At 35.2% G+C, this 19,194-nt stretch overlaps 1 protein-coding gene across 3 annotated transcripts; it reads right to left on the bottom strand.

Annotated features, from left to right (window-relative positions):
• Positions 1-678: 678 nt before the first annotated feature.
• On the bottom strand, positions 679-18,714 carry LOC123914351. Of its 3 annotated transcripts, none has more exons than XR_006811808.1 (3): positions 18,255-18,714; positions 9,342-9,800; positions 679-886 (listed from the first exon to the last, which is right to left on the bottom strand). XR_006811808.1 is itself a non-coding variant. In XM_045965473.1 (3 exons), the coding sequence occupies exon 3, from the start codon at positions 6,235-6,237 to the stop codon at positions 5,614-5,616; it is 624 nt and encodes a 207-aa protein (XP_045821429.1). In that variant the 5' UTR covers positions 6,238-6,276; positions 9,342-9,800; positions 18,255-18,714; the 3' UTR covers positions 5,174-5,613. The 3 variants fall into 3 exon arrangements, 2 of the variants coding, with proteins under 2 accessions (XP_045821429.1, XP_045821430.1); XM_045965473.1 differs by lacking the exon at positions 679-886 and adding an exon at positions 5,174-6,276; XM_045965474.1 differs by lacking the exons at positions 679-886; positions 9,342-9,800 and adding an exon at positions 14,087-15,189.
• Between the last annotated feature and the right edge of the window lie 480 nt (positions 18,715-19,194).

Below are 19,194 nucleotides of genomic sequence, written 5' to 3'. Positions count from 1 at the left end.
ATGCGGCCAGGATTTAAAAATCCTATAACAGATCTCGGTCCCTGGATTAATCGAACGGACGCGTTTTAAACTAAAAGGAAACACTAACGGGATGACACGTGGTCATCCCTAACCTCAAGCTTCTTCTTCCTTGCGCTGAAGAACAGCAAGGGCGGCCATGGAAGAGCTTTGGAAGCTCACGGCCCAACAACAACTTCATCAAAACATCATCAAAAATTATAAATGAGTATACGATTTTGCTCGAAATTTCACATAGATCATGAATATAAACTTAGATTTTTCAATAGATGTTTATATCTCAGAAAAAAGTTCGAAACTTTAAAAACCCAAAAAACTTTAAAATTCACATTTGTACGAATTAAACAAAATCAAGAGTTGGAAAAGCTTCAGTGGGTGTTCATGAGTAAAAAAACGTTTAGAAACTTACTTGTTTTGAGCCTTTCTTAGATGGGTTAACACCTACTCTTTTCTTTGCTATTTTGAACCTTGGGTAAGCTTCTCTCAACGGTTTTCCTTCGTTTTTTCTTGTGTGTTTCGCTACTGGTATGTGTTAGAAGGGATTGGTGAAAGAAAATTGAAGTTTGAGGGTGGTTTGAATGAATTTCGAAAAATGGAAGAAAGTGATGAAAATGTGAGATTTTTTTATCGTTTCTTTTCTTCCTCTGATCTTCCTCTCCTTGTTTCAATTCTGCTGGATCAATTTATAGGCAAATTTAGGGTTTCTTTATCCATTGGATTGAAGTGTTTGAATTGGATTGAGTGTGAGAATTGAATTTGGTGAGAAAAGTGATGAAAAGAGTATGGTGAGGTGAAGGAAAAAGCTGAAACAGGGGAGGGAGGCGTGTTGCTGCTGCTGCTTTTCTTGTCATTTTCTGCTTGACTCTTCCTATTTTTTTTGTTTTGAATTAATAATAATAATAATAATAATAATAATAATAATAATAATAATAATAATAATAATAATAATAATAATAATAATAATAATAATAATAATAATAATAATAATAATAATAATAAAAAAGGGTGGGGGACGCCAGCAACACAGCAAAAGCTGTTGTTGTGTTGTTTTTATTTACTTTTATAAAAACAATTTTTTTGGATTTTGAATATTAAATGTGAAAATATGATGAAAAATAAATTATGAAAAAGAGTAGGATAAAATTAGGGTATGACGGGATCTTAGGTCAAAAATTGGGGTATGACAGATGCCCCTATTTAAGTTTCTTCATCCGGAGATATGAAGATTGAAATCTTTGTATTGACGGGATTGAAGAGACTTAAATATAGAATACACAATTTTGGACCTAAGATACCGAAAAATTGTTATGATGCAAATATGGATGCAAGACTCAAAATCTTATGGGAAGAGACGTCACAAGAGACAAACTATTACTACTAGAGAAACCAAGAATATGACAAAGAAAATCCACAAGGGAAAACAAAAGTGACCCGACTGAGGAAGAGAAATAACAAAAAGGGATGTCCAAGTCCATTAAGGAAAGGAATCCAACTCCACTGGAGAAATGATATAATTTCACTGGGGAAGAGATTACCTAATATCATGCAAGTGATAACTTGTTTAGGTAAATCAAAGTGACAAGACATTATCTACTATCCAAACAAATGATAGCATATCAAGATAATGAAAAGAAATGAGACATTATCTACTATCCAACAAAGTGATAGCATATCAAGATAATGAAACCATATATTACCTACTATCGTAACAGTGATAGCATATCAAGGCAATATGAAAAGAAATGAGACATTATCTACTATCCAACAAAGTGATAGCATATCAAGATAATGAAACCATATATTACCTACTATCGTAACAGTGATAGCATATCAAGGCAATACGAAAAGAATGAGACATTATCTACTATCCAACAAAGTGATAGCATATCAAGATAATGAAACCATATATTACCTACTATCGTAACAGTGATAGCATATCAAGGCAATTCGAAAAGAAGTGAGACATTATCTACTATCCAACAAAGTGATAGCATATCAAGATAATGAAACCATATATTACCTACTATCGTAACAGTGATAGCATATCAAGGCAATACGAAAAGAATGAGACATTATCTACTATCCAACAAAGTGATAGCATATCAAGATAATGAAACCATATATTACCTACTATCGTAACAGTGATAGCATATCAAGGCAATACGAAAAGAATGAGACATTATCTACTATCCAACAAAGTGATAGCATATCAAGATAATGAAACCATATATTACCTACTATCGTAACAGTGATAGCATATCAAGGCAATATGAAAAGAAATGAGACATTATCTACTATCCAACAAAGTGATAGCATATCAAGATAATGAAACCATATATTACCTACTATCGTAACAGTGATAGCATATCAAGGCAATACGAAAAGAATGAGACATTATCTACTATCCAACAAAGTGATAGCATATCAAGATAATGAAACCATATATTACCTACTATCGTAACAGTGATAGCATATCAAGGCAATACGAAAAGAATGAGACATTATCTACTATCCAACAAAGTGATAGCATATCAAGATAATGAAACCATATATTACCTACTATCGTAACAGTGATAGCATATCAAGGCAATACGAAAAGAATGAGACATTATCTACTATCCAACAAAGTGATAGCATATCAAGATAATGAAACCATATATTACCTACTATCGTAACAGTGATAGCATATCAAGGCAATACGAAAAGAATGAGACATTATCTACTATCCAACAAAGTGATAGCATATCAAGATAATGAAACCAGATATTACCTACTATCGAACAAATGATAGCATATGAAGGCAATACGAAAAGAAAGAGATATTATCTACTATCCAACAAAGTGATAGCATATCAAGATAATGAAACAAGGAAATTACCTACTATCAAACAAGTGATAGCATATCAAGGTAATATCGCTCCAAAGACTGAATGATAACAAGCTTCCGCTATTAGAATAGGGAAATCAATAACTCTACCGGAAATTCAAAAGAGATGCGGGTAGGTTAGATTGAAATACAGGTTTCTTAACAATGAGAAAAATGTATGTAAGGTTCTTCAACAAAATTTCTTGATAGGACTCACTGGGATAAAACCACTTGAGAAAATTGAGTGAAGAGATATTTTGTGATATACAAGTCGCTTGAATAAAGAGACTGCCACTTGTTGCTTGGGGACGAAATTCAATCCAGGAATGAACTGGAGAGAAACGGTCAAACAAGACTCTACATCCAATGAGGAATAAACTCAACTTGGGGTTTTCCTATCTACATATTGGAAAGGAAAAAACTGAAGCAACCTTCTTCCACGAGGGATGAACTCAGTGGGGAATTTAGAAATGATACACACTTTCTGCTTACGGCTGACACTCTAGTGGAGAGATGACACACCCATACTTATTTTCTGGTGATAAACACAACCAAGATTAGTGATATCATAAAAATCGGGGAATGCAATCATGCATAAATGATGCAAGTATGTATGTCATGTATGAATGTTATGTATGAATGTATGAATGTTATGTATGTCATATGTATGCTGACAAAACAGATAGAGAGACAAATTGGAGATGACCAAAAAACACCACAACCGGATACTCCACCAATCTCAATCAAGATGGAAACATCACTAGAGAGAAAACAAAACCACCGATAGAGTAGAGTCCTTCTACGATGCTCAAATCTCACTGGGGAGAGGGAAATATTTCCTGAGGAGAAACCTCCAAAATTCAATTCCTCTAATATCACAAATCCGTTGAAAGGATAACAACGTGAACTCTTCTTCGAGGCTTAGCTGGGGATGAACGGGGAACAATCAAGTTCAGTATTTAGTTGGGGAAGGCCGGATCACATGCCCAACACATTATAGCAACAATCTACTTTTCAATGGAAGACTGTTCATGTCCATAAAACCCAAAAGATAAACTTTATCGGAGTAGGAAGAAACATAACAACCATCTTGACTGATCTGGATTGCCGATGGAAACCACTTCGGGTGCCCCAAGTTTACTGTGCTGATCAAGGTAGCCTTCGATTCACAACTTGCCCCAGATCGCATGGCCTTTGAGATAAACTGTTTGATTAAAGATTCACGAGGTAACTGCCCCAGATTGACGGTACTTGGCATATTCTTTGCTCAACAAATCTTCTAGGAAACATGCCCTTTACTGATGCTCATTTGTAAGTTTCCTTGATATCAAACAAATGTTTTACAAGCAGAAAAAGTTTATTTTGAGAATGAGAATTCTAATACAACAGTTATGTAAGTCTTGAAGATTTTATTGAAATGATGTCGCAAAACCTTGTGACTGAATCACTGGTTAGGATATGACATTGATTTTTTTTTTTTTTTTTTTTTTTTTTTTTTTGAAAGACAAATATATAAAAGCATATGATACCATCACAAATTTTGAGCAAAGCTCATGGGAGTCAGGAACGCTTTAAAGTATGCTATTGAAATAAACCTTGTTTCAATAAGGACTTTTAAGGGTTGTAACGTGGCCTGGTTCACGGTTTATAGAAAAAAAAAGATTTTAAGGCTCAAAGATTATTTGTGCCCACCCATCATTCGTTATGTTCTCCAGTCCTATGTTCATTTAATTCAACCTAAGTGTTCATTTCTCAAAAAAAAGGGTTTTAGGCTTAAGGAACCAATCAGACTTTCGGAGTAGCAGTCACCTTTTTGTCTTCGTTGTTGTAGTCACACAAATTTGTTCTTTTTGGTATTTAAGACCTTGGCTGTAGTAACCCTTTCGCTCTTCACTTTTCATTTTCCCTAACTTTTGCCTGAACTCCTTCTTTTGAATTGGTAGTCCAGCGGGATGCCCTAACTTTTGCCTAAGCCAATTGTTTTCAACCTTGGTCTTAGCGGACTTTTCTTTTTTGCTTCTTTCTTTTGATTGGTCTTTTGATCTCTGGATTTTGAACAAATCGTATGACTTTGTCTTGACTTGTTGAAAAGGGTTTTGTCTGCCTTATCTCTTGATGGATGAGTGATAACCATTGTGGTTTCACACCCCTTTTTTATCTCCTGAAGAATGAAGGATGACTATTGCGGTTGATTCTTAAAGGTGCATATCTTTATGAAATCTGAACACTTGGTCAAATAAAATGAATACTACCCATGCCCCAGGTTAAATGAAAGGATTATTTTTTTGTATTGAAAAGAAACTCCTACTTCAAAGGCTCAACAAGGTTAACGAGGGATTATCTTCCTTATATCTCCGGTGTTTGGGAATTGAAACAATGCCTGTACATCATCAACCGGGTTTTATTCAAGAGCACACAATTAGAGATTTTTTTGCGTTTTCAATCATCATCCTCCCTCCAATTTTCGCCTAAGCAAGAATATTGATAGAATTTTGGTATCATAATGCAGAAAAACAATTTAGTTGAAAGCAAATACGAGTGAAACGAATGAATTTCTTCAAGACAAACATACTCATTGTATTAAGATAAACATTCAAGAAAACAAACAAGTTCTTACATGCAAACAACGCATTAACCAAAATAAAAAGACCACAAATGACAAAACAAGGTCATTCGGGATTTGACATAACCTGAGACCACAAGTTCATCTGAACAAACTTCAACCATAATCACACATTATCATTCCTATTTCTGGTGACTTGGATAAAACCTTGATCCAGTAGGTATTGAAGGCCTCTCTTCACCACGGAGCATCCTCGAGAGTCTCTACAACAAATTCGACAAGAACCATAGTTATGTCGTTCTAAATTACCCATCCTGAACAAAGTAGCATGCATTTGTACCAGATCTCCTCTCATTAAATGTGCATCAAAGATACGGTACTCGCCGGGACATCCATATACCATGTTTACAGAATCTTCCCCATGCGTCACAAAGTTGGGTGAATCCTCTTTAAGATCATTTTCAAGGATAACATCAACTTCGGGTTGAGGAGGATTGATGAAACCCGCGCTTCGAAAGAATTCTTGAATCGGCCGAACAACCGTGTCTTGTGTAACAACACTTGCATTTGTAGAAGAGTAACCCAAACCTTCACGGAACTTATTCTCTAGCAAAGTCAGAATACTTCTCAAACCTTCAGTTGCACCACTCCGAGGAGATGGAGGAGTTGGTGACTGATTCCGAGCGGCCATCAAGCTCTTTACCATGGCAGTTAGTCTATCCATTGCTGCTCGAAGAGTAGTCACCTCTTCACGAATCTCGTGGATCTTATGATCTAGTGTTAGGTCCATCTTGACGAGCTTGGTGTTGTACTTTGCGACACAACTCAGCTATTGGAGAAAAAAGGTATGACTCATTCTTAGAATGCAAAAACTTGCATAATGAATGATGCATGAAATGCAATGCAAATGATTTATTTTTATTGGTTTTCAAGGAACTCAATATTGATTGCAAACATCTTAAGGAGACAACTCCCTTTTTAGAAAAAACATGCCACCCTTTACTGATGGAAAGAAAAAATGTACCAACTTTTACTGATGGTAACAAAACACACCAACGTTTACTGAAGGTGGACTACCAGCTTTTACTGAAGGTAGAAAAGAGAAAAACTTCATTTCATTGATAATGAAAGGATTACAAAACCTATGACGTATGCAAAGGGAATCCTAAGTTCTTTGAAAACCAAAGTAAAAAATTTTCATGAATGCATGGATGCATGGTTATGCAATAATTACAAACAGGATCACAAACATGGTTCAACGGTTCGACGTCACGAGCATGGAGTCATGGATAGAAACCAACCATGAGGTGTGTACTAAGGGTTCACTTGTACCGGTAGAACAAGGTTCTAGAGGGTTCCCAGAATCCACATTCCATCTTTCGAATTTTATCGGCTTACACGACTCACTCGTGGTCCAATAATATTCTCAAGAGAAACTCATCTGAGTGTAGCATCGCGTAACAACTATTTCAAGACTACTCTTGATTTAGCCACCGCACTACATCCTAAAAGGTCAAGATGGGTTAAAGGGTTCTAAGGTCCTCAGCTTCTCGGGCTCTCATGTCGAAGGTAATAATGTTTTCACGACTCACTCGTTCAACAAATACCACCCTCAAGGAGGCCTCCACTGAGCGGGGGATCTCATGCCAACTCTTTCAGGACTGACTCCATCAAAGTCAACATGACTATACCACCCATCCTATCTTATTGTGCGCTCAAGTCCGGGTAGAGGACTTATCTCACCACACAAAGTCATCAAGTCCAAGCAAATAAGCAAATAACATGCAAAGATAATATACAAGCATGTAAATAATACAAAAATAATAGCACAAAAACATATGTATACAAGTTAGGCTTAACCCTCTTGGGGAAAATCCCCAGTGAAGTCGCCATTTCTGTCGCGGTGATTTTCGGATATCAAAGCTATTGATTAGACTTTGACTCGCAAAATAAGAAGTCACCACCGAGCTTTAATTTATCCAAGGGAAGGGGAAAAGATCGAATAAAACCCACAAATAAACATGCAAAGCTAAAGAAGCAATAAAGCAATAAGCAATGCAATAAGAGATCAAGGTACGGGGGTTGATTATGCAAAGGGAAGGTATTAGCACCCTAAACATCTATAGTACTCTATAGGAACCTCTTGTAATATATATGTTTTTGGCTAAAATTGTTTGCTTGTAAATGATTGGAGAGATGAGAAAAGAAATATCTTTTTTATTAATTTTTGATTTGGAAAGACGTGAAAGTCTCATGCCTACGTACCAATGAAGGATCAAAACCTCGTAGTTCGGGGTAAAAATAATAAAGTGGTTTGTTTGATTGTTTTTAGGAGAAGAGACAAGTTGTCATCTTAAGTTAAAACTCCTTTAATCCACCACAAACATGATGATGATAGATCTTTGCTTCACAATAGGGAAGGGCTCTAACTTGGATATCAAATCAACAAGTATGCCACTAACTCTCCTAGGTGGAAAAGAATCAATATCTTTTGATTAAATGTTATGGGGAATTTGAGTTTTCAACCATAGATGACTCATGTCTAAACTCTTTGAGAAAAGAGTTTTTAAAGTCAAAAGCCAAATGGCAAAAAGGTTTGAGTGAGTTTTTGTATTTTTTAGTCTTTTGAAAATGTTTGGATATGCTTAAGTGTGTTAAAGCATTTATTGAAAAAGAGTTGAAAATCTCTTGACGAAAGTCAAGGTTTCTTAAAAAAGATTCTTTTTGAAGATTAGTTTTTTTGAATGTTTAAGATTTTGTGTTTTGAAAGTAAAGAACAAAGATAAACAAGTAAACATGCAAAAATCACATAATGACACAAAGTCAACAAGATAATCTCTTCCCTTGGACAAAATAAAATTAAAATAATAAAAAGTACCATTTTTTTGTATTTTTGTTATTTCTGATAAAAGAAAACAAAGAAATATGTTTTTTTTTGAGATTTTTAGATATTTTTAATAATATATATAAGAATAAGAAAGGAAATAAAATAAAGGGGTTTTTAAACAAAAAGGCAGAGGAGGGTGCAAGAATGGGTTCTGGAGGTGAAACAATAGCAATCTGCAACACCAGGCCCAGCCCAAGATCCAATTCGTCCAAACAAAAAATAAGCAGAAAAATAATCCAGTGTGATATGAGAACAGAGGTGCACAGTAGACGTCATGGATCTGAGCCTTTTGATTAAATCATGTGGCTGTGATTTAAAAATCACATAACAGATCTCAGCCCTTGGATCTTTAAAATAAAATCAAACAGTTTAAGGATCCAGTGTGGCATGAGAACAGAGGCGCACGTGGACGTCATGGATCTGAGCCTTTTGATTAAATCATGTGGCTGTGATTTAAAAATCACATAACAGATCTCAGCCCTTGGATCTTAAAAATAAAATCAAACGGTTTAAGGTTCCAGTGTGGCATGAGAACAGAGGCGCACGTGGACGTCATAGATCTGAGCCCTTTGATTAAATCATGCGGCCAGGATTTAAAAATCCTATAACAGATCTCGGTCCCTGGATTAATCGAACGGACGCGTTTTAAACTAAAAGGAAACACTAACGGGATGACACGTGGTCATCCCTAACCTCAAGCTTCTTCTTCCTTGCGCTGAAGAACAGCAAGGGCGGCCATGGAAGAGCTTTGGAAGCTCACGGCCCAACAACAACTTCATCAAAACATCATCAAAAATTATAAATGAGTATACGATTTTGCTCGAAATTTCACATAGATCATGAATATAAACTTAGATTTTTCAATAGATGTTTATATCTCAGAAAAAAGTTCGAAACTTTAAAAACCCAAAAAACTTTAAAATTCACATTTGTACGAATTAAACAAAATCAAGAGTTGGAAAAGCTTCAGTGGGTGTTCATGAGTAAAAAAACGTTTAGAAACTTACTTGTTTTGAGCCTTTCTTAGATGGGTTAACACCTACTCTTTTCTTTGCTATTTTGAACCTTGGGTAAGCTTCTCTCAACGGTTTTCCTTCGTTTTTTCTTGTGTGTTTCGCTACTGGTATGTGTTAGAAGGGATTGGTGAAAGAAAATTGAAGTTTGAGGGTGGTTTGAATGAATTTCGAAAAATGGAAGAAAGTGATGAAAATGTGAGATTTTTTTATCGTTTCTTTTCTTCCTCTGATCTTCCTCTCCTTGTTTCAATTCTGCTGGATCAATTTATAGGCAAATTTAGGGTTTCTTTATCCATTGGATTGAAGTGTTTGAATTGGATTGAGTGTGAGAATTGAATTTGGTGAGAAAAGTGATGAAAAGAGTATGGTGAGGTGAAGGAAAAAGCTGAAACAGGGGAGGGAGGCGTGTTGCTGCTGCTGCTTTTCTTGTCATTTTCTGCTTGACTCTTCCTATTTTTTTTGTTTTGAATTAATAATAATAATAATAATAATAATAATAATAATAATAATAATAATAATAATAATAATAATAATAATAATAATAATAATAATAATAATAATAATAATAATAATAATAATAAAAAAGGGTGGGGGACGCCAGCAACACAGCAAAAGCTGTTGTTGTGTTGTTTTTATTTACTTTTATAAAAACAATTTTTTTGGATTTTGAATATTAAATGTGAAAATATGATGAAAAATAAATTATGAAAAAGAGTAGGATAAAATTAGGGTATGACGGGATCTTAGGTCAAAAATTGGGGTATGACAGATGCCCCTATTTAAGTTTCTTCATCCGGAGATATGAAGATTGAAATCTTTGTATTGACGGGATTGAAGAGACTTAAATATAGAATACACAATTTTGGACCTAAGATACCGAAAAATTGTTATGATGCAAATATGGATGCAAGACTCAAAATCTTATGGGAAGAGACGTCACAAGAGACAAACTATTACTACTAGAGAAACCAAGAATATGACAAAGAAAATCCACAAGGGAAAACAAAAGTGACCCGACTGAGGAAGAGAAATAACAAAAAGGGATGTCCAAGTCCATTAAGGAAAGGAATCCAACTCCACTGGAGAAATGATATAATTTCACTGGGGAAGAGATTACCTAATATCATGCAAGTGATAACTTGTTTAGGTAAATCAAAGTGACAAGACATTATCTACTATCCAAACAAATGATAGCATATCAAGATAATGAAAAGAAATGAGACATTATCTACTATCCAACAAAGTGATAGCATATCAAGATAATGAAACCATATATTACCTACTATCGTAACAGTGATAGCATATCAAGGCAATATGAAAAGAAATGAGACATTATCTACTATCCAACAAAGTGATAGCATATCAAGATAATGAAACCATATATTACCTACTATCGTAACAGTGATAGCATATCAAGGCAATACGAAAAGAATGAGACATTATCTACTATCCAACAAAGTGATAGCATATCAAGATAATGAAACCATATATTACCTACTATCGTAACAGTGATAGCATATCAAGGCAATTCGAAAAGAAGTGAGACATTATCTACTATCCAACAAAGTGATAGCATATCAAGATAATGAAACCATATATTACCTACTATCGTAACAGTGATAGCATATCAAGGCAATACGAAAAGAATGAGACATTATCTACTATCCAACAAAGTGATAGCATATCAAGATAATGAAACCATATATTACCTACTATCGTAACAGTGATAGCATATCAAGGCAATACGAAAAGAATGAGACATTATCTACTATCCAACAAAGTGATAGCATATCAAGATAATGAAACCATATATTACCTACTATCGTAACAGTGATAGCATATCAAGGCAATATGAAAAGAAATGAGACATTATCTACTATCCAACAAAGTGATAGCATATCAAGATAATGAAACCATATATTACCTACTATCGTAACAGTGATAGCATATCAAGGCAATACGAAAAGAATGAGACATTATCTACTATCCAACAAAGTGATAGCATATCAAGATAATGAAACCATATATTACCTACTATCGTAACAGTGATAGCATATCAAGGCAATACGAAAAGAATGAGACATTATCTACTATCCAACAAAGTGATAGCATATCAAGATAATGAAACCATATATTACCTACTATCGTAACAGTGATAGCATATCAAGGCAATACGAAAAGAATGAGACATTATCTACTATCCAACAAAGTGATAGCATATCAAGATAATGAAACCATATATTACCTACTATCGTAACAGTGATAGCATATCAAGGCAATACGAAAAGAATGAGACATTATCTACTATCCAACAAAGTGATAGCATATCAAGATAATGAAACCAGATATTACCTACTATCGAACAAATGATAGCATATGAAGGCAATACGAAAAGAAAGAGATATTATCTACTATCCAACAAAGTGATAGCATATCAAGATAATGAAACAAGGAAATTACCTACTATCAAACAAGTGATAGCATATCAAGGTAATATCGCTCCAAAGACTGAATGATAACAAGCTTCCGCTATTAGAATAGGGAAATCAATAACTCTACCGGAAATTCAAAAGAGATGCGGGTAGGTTAGATTGAAATACAGGTTTCTTAACAATGAGAAAAATGTATGTAAGGTTCTTCAACAAAATTTCTTGATAGGACTCACTGGGATAAAACCACTTGAGAAAATTGAGTGAAGAGATATTTTGTGATATACAAGTCGCTTGAATAAAGAGACTGCCACTTGTTGCTTGGGGACGAAATTCAATCCAGGAATGAACTGGAGAGAAACGGTCAAACAAGACTCTACATCCAATGAGGAATAAACTCAACTTGGGGTTTTCCTATCTACATATTGGAAAGGAAAAAACTGAAGCAACCTTCTTCCACGAGGGATGAACTCAGTGGGGAATTTAGAAATGATACACACTTTCTGCTTACGGCTGACACTCTAGTGGAGAGATGACACACCCATACTTATTTTCTGGTGATAAACACAACCAAGATTAGTGATATCATAAAAATCGGGGAATGCAATCATGCATAAATGATGCAAGTATGTATGTCATGTATGAATGTTATGTATGAATGTATGAATGTTATGTATGTCATATGTATGCTGACAAAACAGATAGAGAGACAAATTGGAGATGACCAAAAAACACCACAACCGGATACTCCACCAATCTCAATCAAGATGGAAACATCACTAGAGAGAAAACAAAACCACCGATAGAGTAGAGTCCTTCTACGATGCTCAAATCTCACTGGGGAGAGGGAAATATTTCCTGAGGAGAAACCTCCAAAATTCAATTCCTCTAATATCACAAATCCGTTGAAAGGATAACAACGTGAACTCTTCTTCGAGGCTTAGCTGGGGATGAACGGGGAACAATCAAGTTCAGTATTTAGTTGGGGAAGGCCGGATCACATGCCCAACACATTATAGCAACAATCTACTTTTCAATGGAAGACTGTTCATGTCCATAAAACCCAAAAGATAAACTTTATCGGAGTAGGAAGAAACATAACAACCATCTTGACTGATCTGGATTGCCGATGGAAACCACTTCGGGTGCCCCAAGTTTACTGTGCTGATCAAGGTAGCCTTCGATTCACAACTTGCCCCAGATCGCATGGCCTTTGAGATAAACTGTTTGATTAAAGATTCACGAGGTAACTGCCCCAGATTGACGGTACTTGGCATATTCTTTGCTCAACAAATCTTCTAGGAAACATGCCCTTTACTGATGCTCATTTGTAAGTTTCCTTGATATCAAACAAATGTTTTACAAGCAGAAAAAGTTTATTTTGAGAATGAGAATTCTAATACAACAGTTATGTAAGTCTTGAAGATTTTATTGAAATGATGTCGCAAAACCTTGTGACTGAATCACTGGTTAGGATATGACATTGATTTTTTTTTTTTTTTTTTTTTTTTTTTTTTGAAAGACAAATATATAAAAGCATATGATACCATCACAAATTTTGAGCAAAGCTCATGGGAGTCAGGAACGCTTTAAAGTATGCTATTGAAATAAACCTTGTTTCAATAAGGACTTTTAAGGGTTGTAACGTGGCCTGGTTCACGGTTTATAGAAAAAAAAAGATTTTAAGGCTCAAAGATTATTTGTGCCCACCCATCATTCGTTATGTTCTCCAGTCCTATGTTCATTTAATTCAACCTAAGTGTTCATTTCTCAAAAAAAAGGGTTTTAGGCTTAAGGAACCAATCAGACTTTCGGAGTAGCAGTCACCTTTTTGTCTTCGTTGTTGTAGTCACACAAATTTGTTCTTTTTGGTATTTAAGACCTTGGCTGTAGTAACCCTTTCGCTCTTCACTTTTCATTTTCCCTAACTTTTGCCTGAACTCCTTCTTTTGAATTGGTAGTCCAGCGGGATGCCCTAACTTTTGCCTAAGCCAATTGTTTTCAACCTTGGTCTTAGCGGACTTTTCTTTTTTGCTTCTTTCTTTTGATTGGTCTTTTGATCTCTGGATTTTGAACAAATCGTATGACTTTGTCTTGACTTGTTGAAAAGGGTTTTGTCTGCCTTATCTCTTGATGGATGAGTGATAACCATTGTGGTTTCACACCCCTTTTTTATCTCCTGAAGAATGAAGGATGACTATTGCGGTTGATTCTTAAAGGTGCATATCTTTATGAAATCTGAACACTTGGTCAAATAAAATGAATACTACCCATGCCCCAGGTTAAATGAAAGGATTATTTTTTTGTATTGAAAAGAAACTCCTACTTCAAAGGCTCAACAAGGTTAACGAGGGATTATCTTCCTTATATCTCCGGTGTTTGGGAATTGAAACAATGCCTGTACATCATCAACCGGGTTTTATTCAAGAGCACACAATTAGAGATTTTTTTGCGTTTTCAATCATCATCCTCCCTCCAATTTTCGCCTAAGCAAGAATATTGATAGAATTTTGGTATCATAATGCAGAAAAACAATTTAGTTGAAAGCAAATACGAGTGAAACGAATGAATTTCTTCAAGACAAACATACTCATTGTATTAAGATAAACATTCAAGAAAACAAACAAGTTCTTACATGCAAACAACGCATTAACCAAAATAAAAAGACCACAAATGACAAAACAAGGTCATTCGGGATTTGACATAACCTGAGACCACAAGTTCATCTGAACAAACTTCAACCATAATCACACATTATCATTCCTATTTCTGGTGACTTGGATAAAACCTTGATCCAGTAGGTATTGAAGGCCTCTCTTCACCACGGAGCATCCTCGAGAGTCTCTACAACAAATTCGACAAGAACCATAGTTATGTCGTTCTAAATTACCCATCCTGAACAAAGTAGCATGCATTTGTACCAGATCTCCTCTCATTAAATGTGCATCAAAGATACGGTACTCGCCGGGACATCCATATACCATGTTTACAGAATCTTCCCCATGCGTCACAAAGTTGGGTGAATCCTCTTTAAGATCATTTTCAAGGATAACATCAACTTCGGGTTGAGGAGGATTGATGAAACCCGCGCTTCGAAAGAATTCTTGAATCGGCCGAACAACCGTGTCTTGTGTAACAACACTTGCATTTGTAGAAGAGTAACCCAAACCTTCACGGAACTTATTCTCTAGCAAAGTCAGAATACTTCTCAAACCTTCAGTTGCACCACTCCGAGGAGATGGAGGAGTTGGTGACTGATTCCGAGCGGCCATCAAGCTCTTTACCATGGCAGTTAGTCTATCCATTGCTGCTCGAAGAGTAGTCACCTCTTCACGAATCTCGTGGATCTTATGATCTAGTGTTAGGTCCATCTTGACGAGCTTGGTGTTGTACTTTGCGACACAACTCAGCTATTGGAGAAAAAAGGTATGACTCATTCTTAGAATGCAAAAACTTGCATAATGAATGATGCATGAAATGCAATGCAAATGATTTATTTTTATTGGTTTTCAAGGAACTCAATATTGATTGCAAACATCTTAAGGAGACAACTCCCTTTTTAGAAAAAACATGCCACCCTTTACTGATGGAAAGAAAAAATGTACCAACTTTTACTGATGGTAACAAAACACACCAACGTTTACTGAAGGTGGACTACCAGCTTTTACTGAAGGTAGAAAAGAGAAAAACTTCATTTCATTGATAATGAAAGGATTACAAAACCTATGACGTATGCAAAGGGAATCCTAAGTTCTTTGAAAACCAAAGTAAAAAATTTTCATGAATGCATGGATGCATGGTTATGCAATAATTACAAACAGGATCACAAACATGGTTCAACGGTTCGACGTCACGAGCATGGAGTCATGGATAGAAACCAACCATGAGGTGTGTACTAAGGGTTCACTTGTACCGGTAGAACAAGGTTCTAGAGGGTTCCCAGAATCCACATTCCATCTTTCGAATTTTATCGGCTTACACGACTCACTCGTGGTCCAATAATATTCTCAAGAGAAACTCATCTGAGTGTAGCATCGCGTAACAACTATTTCAAGACTACTCTTGATTTAGCCACCGCACTACATCCTAAAAGGTCAAGATGGGTTAAAGGGTTCTAAGGTCCTCAGCTTCTCGGGCTCTCATGTCGAAGGTAATAATGTTTTCACGACTCACTCGTTCAACAAATACCACCCTCAAGGAGGCCTCCACTGAGCGGGGGATCTCATGCCAACTCTTTCAGGACTGACTCCATCAAAGTCAACATGACTATACCACCCATCCTATCTTATTGTGCGCTCAAGTCCGGGTAGAGGACTTATCTCACCACACAAAGTCATCAAGTCCAAGCAAATAAGCAAATAACATGCAAAGATAATATACAAGCATGTAAATAATACAAAAATAATAGCACAAAAACATATGTATACAAGTTAGGCTTAACCCTCTTGGGGAAAATCCCCAGTGAAGTCGCCATTTCTGTCGCGGTGATTTTCGGATATCAAAGCTATTGATTAGACTTTGACTCGCAAAATAAGAAGTCACCACCGAGCTTTAATTTATCCAAGGGAAGGGGAAAAGATCGAATAAAACCCACAAATAAACATGCAAAGCTAAAGAAGCAATAAAGCAATAAGCAATGCAATAAGAGATCAAGGTACGGGGGTTGATTATGCAAAGGGAAGGTATTAGCACCCTAAACATCTATAGTACTCTATAGGAACCTCTTGTAATATATATGTTTTTGGCTAAAATTGTTTGCTTGTAAATGATTGGAGAGATGAGAAAAGAAATATCTTTTTTATTAATTTTTGATTTGGAAAGACGTGAAAGTCTCATGCCTACGTACCAATGAAGGATCAAAACCTCGTAGTTCGGGGTAAAAATAATAAAGTGGTTTGTTTGATTGTTTTTAGGAGAAGAGACAAGTTGTCATCTTAAGTTAAAACTCCTTTAATCCACCACAAACATGATGATGATAGATCTTTGCTTCACAATAGGGAAGGGCTCTAACTTGGATATCAAATCAACAAGTATGCCACTAACTCTCCTAGGTGGAAAAGAATCAATATCTTTTGATTAAATGTTATGGGGAATTTGAGTTTTCAACCATAGATGACTCATGTCTAAACTCTTTGAGAAAAGAGTTTTTAAAGTCAAAAGCCAAATGGCAAAAAGGTTTGAGTGAGTTTTTGTATTTTTTAGTCTTTTGAAAATGTTTGGATATGCTTAAGTGTGTTAAAGCATTTATTGAAAAAGAGTTGAAAATCTCTTGACGAAAGTCAAGGTTTCTTAAAAAAGATTCTTTTTGAAGATTAGTTTTTTTGAATGTTTAAGATTTTGTGTTTTGAAAGTAAAGAACAAAGATAAACAAGTAAACATGCAAAAATCACATAATGACACAAAGTCAACAAGATAATCTCTTCCCTTGGACAAAATAAAATTAAAATAATAAAAAGTACCATTTTTTTGTATTTTTGTTATTTCTGATAAAAGAAAACAAAGAAATATGTTTTTTTTTGAGATTTTTAGATATTTTTAATAATATATATAAGAATAAGAAAGGAAATAAAATAAAGGGGTTTTTAAACAAAAAGGCAGAGGAGGGTGCAAGAATGGGTTCTGGAGGTGAAACAATAGCAATCTGCAACACCAGGCCCAGCCCAAGATCCAATTCGTCCAAACAAAAAATAAGCAGAAAAATAATCCAGTGTGATATGAGAACAGAGGTGCACAGTAGACGTCATGGATCTGAGCCTTTTGATTAAATCATGTGGCTGTGATTTAAAAATCACATAACAGATCTCAGCCCTTGGATCTTTAAAATAAAATCAAACAGTTTAAGGATCCAGTGTGGCATGAGAACAGAGGCGCACGTGGACGTCATGGATCTGAGCCTTTTGATTAAATCATGTGGCTGTGATTTAAAAATCACATAACAGATCTCAGCCCTTGGATCTTAAAAATAAAATCAAACGGTTTAAGGTTCCAGTGTGGCATGAGAACAGAGGCGCACGTGGACGTCATAGATCTGAGCCCTTTGATTAAATCATGCGGCCAGGATTTAAAAATCCTATAACAGATCTCGGTCCCTGGATTAATCGAACGGACGCGTTTTAAACTAAAAGGAAACACTAACGGGATGACACGTGGTCATCCCTAACCTCAAGCTTCTTCTTCCTTGCGCTGAAGAACAGCAAGGGCGGCCATGGAAGAGCTTTGGAAGCTCACGGCCCAACAACAACTTCATCAAAACATCATCAAAAATTATAAATGAGTATACGATTTTGCTCGAAATTTCACATAGATCATGAATATAAACTTAGATTTTTCAATAGATGTTTATATCTCAGAAAAAAGTTCGAAACTTTAAAAACCCAAAAAACTTTAAAATTCACATTTGTACGAATTAAACAAAATCAAGAGTTGGAAAAGCTTCAGTGGGTGTTCATGAGTAAAAAAACGTTTAGAAACTTACTTGTTTTGAGCCTTTCTTAGATGGGTTAACACCTACTCTTTTCTTTGCTATTTTGAACCTTGGGTAAGCTTCTCTCAACGGTTTTCCTTCGTTTTTTCTTGTGTGTTTCGCTACTGGTATGTGTTAGAAGGGATTGGTGAAAGAAAATTGAAGTTTGAGGGTGGTTTGAATGAATTTCGAAAAATGGAAGAAAGTGATGAAAATGTGAGATTTTTTTATCGTTTCTTTTCTTCCTCTGATCTTCCTCTCCTTGTTTCAATTCTGCTGGATCAATTTATAGGCAAATTTAGGGTTTCTTTATCCATTGGATTGAAGTGTTTGAATTGGATTGAGTGTGAGAATTGAATTTGGTGAGAAAAGTGATGAAAAGAGTATGGTGAGGTGAAGGAAAAAGCTGAAACAGGGGAGGGAGGCGTGTTGCTGCTGCTGCTTTTCTTGTCATTTTCTGCTTGACTCTTCCTATTTTTTTTGTTTTGAATTAATAATAATAATAATAATAATAATAATAATAATAATAATAATAATAATAATAATAATAATAATAATAATAATAATAATAATAATAATAATAATAATAATAATAATAATAATAATAAAAAAGGGTGGGGGACGCCAGCAACACAGCAAAAGCTGTTGTTGTGTTGTTTTTATTTACTTTTATAAAAACAATTTTTTTGGATTTTGAATATTAAATGTGAAAATATGATGAAAAATAAATTATGAAAAAGAGTAGGATAAAATTAGGGTATGACGGGATCTTAGGTCAAAAATTGGGGTATGACAGAAGTATAGATTAAATTATTATTATATTATGTATAGAATAGATGAAGGGCAAAATTGGCAAATAAAAATCCACACTAAAAAATGATTATGCATGCGGTTATCAATTTCTTGAATCAATCATCCATGTATGAGAGGGAAAAGTTGGAAATAAAAAAAA

This window comes from Trifolium pratense, linkage group LG3 (genome assembly GCF_020283565.1).
Source record: "Trifolium pratense cultivar HEN17-A07 linkage group LG3, ARS_RC_1.1, whole genome shotgun sequence".
NCBI classification, from domain to species: Eukaryota; Viridiplantae; Streptophyta; class Magnoliopsida; order Fabales; family Fabaceae; genus Trifolium; species Trifolium pratense.
Note: the sequence above shows the minus strand (reverse complement) of the source record. Positions and strands in the feature narration are given on the sequence as shown.